General features: G+C 37.5%; 1 protein-coding gene across 1 annotated transcript; it reads left to right on the top strand.

The window, feature by feature from the left end:
* The first annotated feature begins 218 nt into the window (after positions 1 to 218).
* Positions 219 to 3,357, top strand: LOC112720608 (uncharacterized). The gene is made up of 3 exons (XM_025771600.3): positions 219 to 973; positions 1,607 to 1,794; positions 2,266 to 3,357. The coding sequence occupies exons 1-3, from the start codon at positions 364 to 366 to the stop codon at positions 3,019 to 3,021; spliced, it is 1,554 nt and encodes a 517-aa protein (XP_025627385.1). The 5' UTR covers positions 219 to 363; the 3' UTR covers positions 3,022 to 3,357.
* Positions 3,358 to 3,615: the final 258 nt, after the last annotated feature.

Here is a 3,615-nt window from a genome sequence, read left to right as displayed (position 1 = left end):
TTACATGATTTTTTAATGTTTAGATAATTTTATTGTATAGAACCTATGTTTTATGGGTCAAAATGATAATTTTTTTTATAGGTAGATTTGTTAGCGTCTTTAACTTTCGTGAATAAAAATGATAATTTACTGTAAAAAAAAAAATAACTTTTAATGTTTATCTAATAGAATGAATGCTTAAAATTTTTTTTTTTTAAATGTTATTGGCTAATTCGCACCTTTTTTTTTTTTTTTTACTCATAAATTAATAATACCTTATTGGTTGAGTGAAAAGTTAAGTCGGAGCTAATACTTTGTTGTCCTGTTTAAGAAATACAAACAGCACAATTATTGCCTAGTTCTACCGAACGCGGGGGATCAACCATGTCATGGCTATCATCAATCACGAACTCACTCAGACTCGACGACGACGACGTCGACGTTGATGATCAACAACCACAACAGCAAAACCACAATAAACACACTCCCAATCCGGAAACCGCCACCGTTGACCCCAAATCCTCAACCAAACCAGAACCCGACTCACAATCCGAACCATCCACTCCCACTGCACGGGGCGTCAAAGAAGACCTCTCCGAGCTCAAACAAACCATCTCGCGCCGATTATGGGGCGTCGCTTCTTTCCTCGCCCCTCCCTCCGATCCCGAACCAAAATCCGAACCTCAGATCTCGGATCCCGAACGTGCTACCGATGAGGACCTAATTGCAGGGATCCGAAGCGATTTCGCCGAGATAAGTGGAAGGTTCAGGAGCGGAATCTCTAAGCTCTCTGAAAACAAGGCCGTGTCTGAGATTACCAAAATAGCCTCCAATTTTCTCCAGCTTGGTTCTGAAGAGGAGCGCTCTCTCAGCGACTACAATCTAAATGGCGTCGTTGGATTTAATGAAGACGTAGTTTCATTCGCCAGGAGCATAGCCATGCACCCCGAGACTTGGCTCGATTTCCCTCTGCCCGATGATCCTGAATCTGATGGTATTTTTCCCCTTTTTTATAATTTTATCATTTTATTTTCAGTCTCAACTTTTCGATTCGAGTAAGATTTAAGTGTGTGATTTCAATTCCATGTGTAGTGGTGTACATGGTTAGGGTTACGTATTGGGATCAGGTTTTAAACTGTTTTTAGTGGTTGTATTTTACATTGTGGTTGCTTTAAATTGTGAAAATGAATTAGGGTTGCAATTGTTTTGCAAGGCAGTTGTAGACGGCAACTTAGAATCATGATTGGAATCTATGCAATGTCACTAATTTGCGAGAAGTGCTATATAGTTCATAATATTTAGGTATTGTTTGTGTACGAAACACACAGAATGAGTACACAAGACATCGATACTAAATTATGATATTTTTGCGCATTGTTCAGCAAATCATGATTGGAATCTATGTTAGATTTGTACACAACTCTGGTACAAAATCAAATGAAAATTTGAATGTTTTCAAGTGATTTACTCGGGCTAATTTTAATTTTGTTCTCTCAGGTTCCTAGTTTGTAGTGAGAGAGACAGCTTCTGTGTCTTAACTCTTAAGATGCTGCTTTATGATTTTCCCTATTATTATTTCTTTGTCTTTGACCTTTTACTAATTTATGTTTTTTATTTTGTTTAATAGATTTTGAGTTATCGGATTTCCAACAAGAACATGCTCTGGCTGTTGAACGGTTGGCACCAAGGTTAGCTGCTCTAAGAATGGAACTTTGTCCTGGATACATGAGCGATGGTTGCTTTTGGAAGATATACTTTGTACTCCTGCACCCTAGACTCGACAAAAATGATGCTGTCATTTTATCAACCCCACCAGTGAGTGAAAATTTGCTTGCAATTGGTTTTCTTTCTCTTTCATTTTTTCTTTCCATATTTTCTTTGGAATTTCCACAGCCTAAGTACAGCTGTACAGATGCATTGTCTCATAGCCACATTCTTGAATGTGTAAAAAGTATCAATTCTATTAATTTTATTTTTTTAGTCTTTGGCTCTTGGCATATGAATCTCTGGAATTGTAGCATAAACTTGTGTCACTACTCACTATGCTAATCTGATCTATTGAACGGAATGCTGTTATATCAAATGTGATTTTCCTTCACCAAATTTTTACACAGGTCTGAAAAATGCTGGGATTGAACAATTTTATTATATTTTATTTTATTTTTAGGCAAGGTGTAATTGAACAATTCTTTATGCTTGTGACATTTGACTTTCAACTAGTTGTTGCTTTTGGCGTCAATAGATAATCTTCTAACCTGCATTGTCACCATTTTATTCTACCTGCAGATAATGGAAGCCAGAGCAATGTTAACTGAGGTGTTAGACAAAAGGAAAAAGAAAAAGCAAGAGCAAAACTTATCTGCCGGCAGCAGTGTTCCATCAGAAGAGGCTGAACACTTTCTTTTTGTGCCAACCAGTGCTCAACAGGAATCCAATCCTCAGCACATGCCTGTTGTTGAAGCAGCCCCATCTGCAGTTATGTTTGATGTCGAGATGGATAAACATGTCCAAATTAGCAATGTTCCCACAGAAAAGGCAGAACATGGTCTGTCTGTGCCAACCAGTTTTCAACAGGAATCACATCCTCTGCAAACATCTGTTGTTGAAGCAGCCCCATCTGTTGTGCTTGATGCCAAGATGGATAAACATCCTCCTGCCCAGAATAGCACTGTTCAGTCCAAAGAAACCAAAAAGCACTTGCCAGTGCATACCAGCGTTCAACAAGAATCCCAACCTCTGCAGACATCTGTTGTTGAAGCAGCCCCATCTGCGGTTGTTTCTGATGTCAAGATGGATAATCCTGTCCAAAGCACTCAAGTTCAGGATACCAAGAAATCTATGGTTAAAGAAGCTCCAGTGAAACCCTCTATAGACCAATCATCATCTAGTTCTGTAAATAAAATTTCTGATGAGTTGGATGAGGATGATGATTGGTTGAAAGAGGATGATACTCCTGAAATGGCTGGTCTCACTGGAACTTCAAACCCTACTGCAAATGACGATGATGTCTCATTTAGTGACCTTGAGGAGGATGATGTTTAAGGTTATGTTCCCATGAGTTATAAACAAACTTGCATCAAATTCTGATTCTTTAACAAAGGCACTGGAGACTGGATTCATTTAAGTGGTTCGCTCAACTCCGATAAGTATATATAAATTATGAAGAATGCTGCTGGAAACGAATGTTCCGAGCATGCTAGAGCACTAAAATCTTGAGAACAAGGATCCTAGTGAGTGGCTTAATGTTGATGGCATTCATGTGACATGATTTGATTCTCTTCTATTTTGTGAATATCTGCATATATTTAGTCTCTACAATTCTGTGATCAGCCTCTGGAAAGCTTATTTGTGTAAATAAAAGCTACTTTCTACCGGCCATTGTTCTATGTGTGGTTATTAGTTTATTACTGCTCTTTACACATATAACTCCTTTGCATTGATATTGGAAGACGAAGTTATTTGAGGTTATAAAATGCCTTCAACTTTTATTTATTTTTTCACGAGTGAATAAGCCAATATGTACTAAAACAAAGTATTGTTGAAAGATATTCTTAAGTAGTTGAAGTTATAAATTATTGTGGAAATCTACTATTTATAATATCAAGATACAGAATGCAGGCAATACAAACATATACT

This window comes from Arachis hypogaea, chromosome 11 (genome assembly GCF_003086295.3).
Source record: "Arachis hypogaea cultivar Tifrunner chromosome 11, arahy.Tifrunner.gnm2.J5K5, whole genome shotgun sequence".
Lineage (NCBI taxonomy): Eukaryota > Viridiplantae > Streptophyta > Magnoliopsida > Fabales > Fabaceae > Arachis > Arachis hypogaea.
The sequence above is the reverse complement of the archived record's forward strand: the minus strand, read 5'-3'. Positions and strand labels throughout refer to the sequence as shown.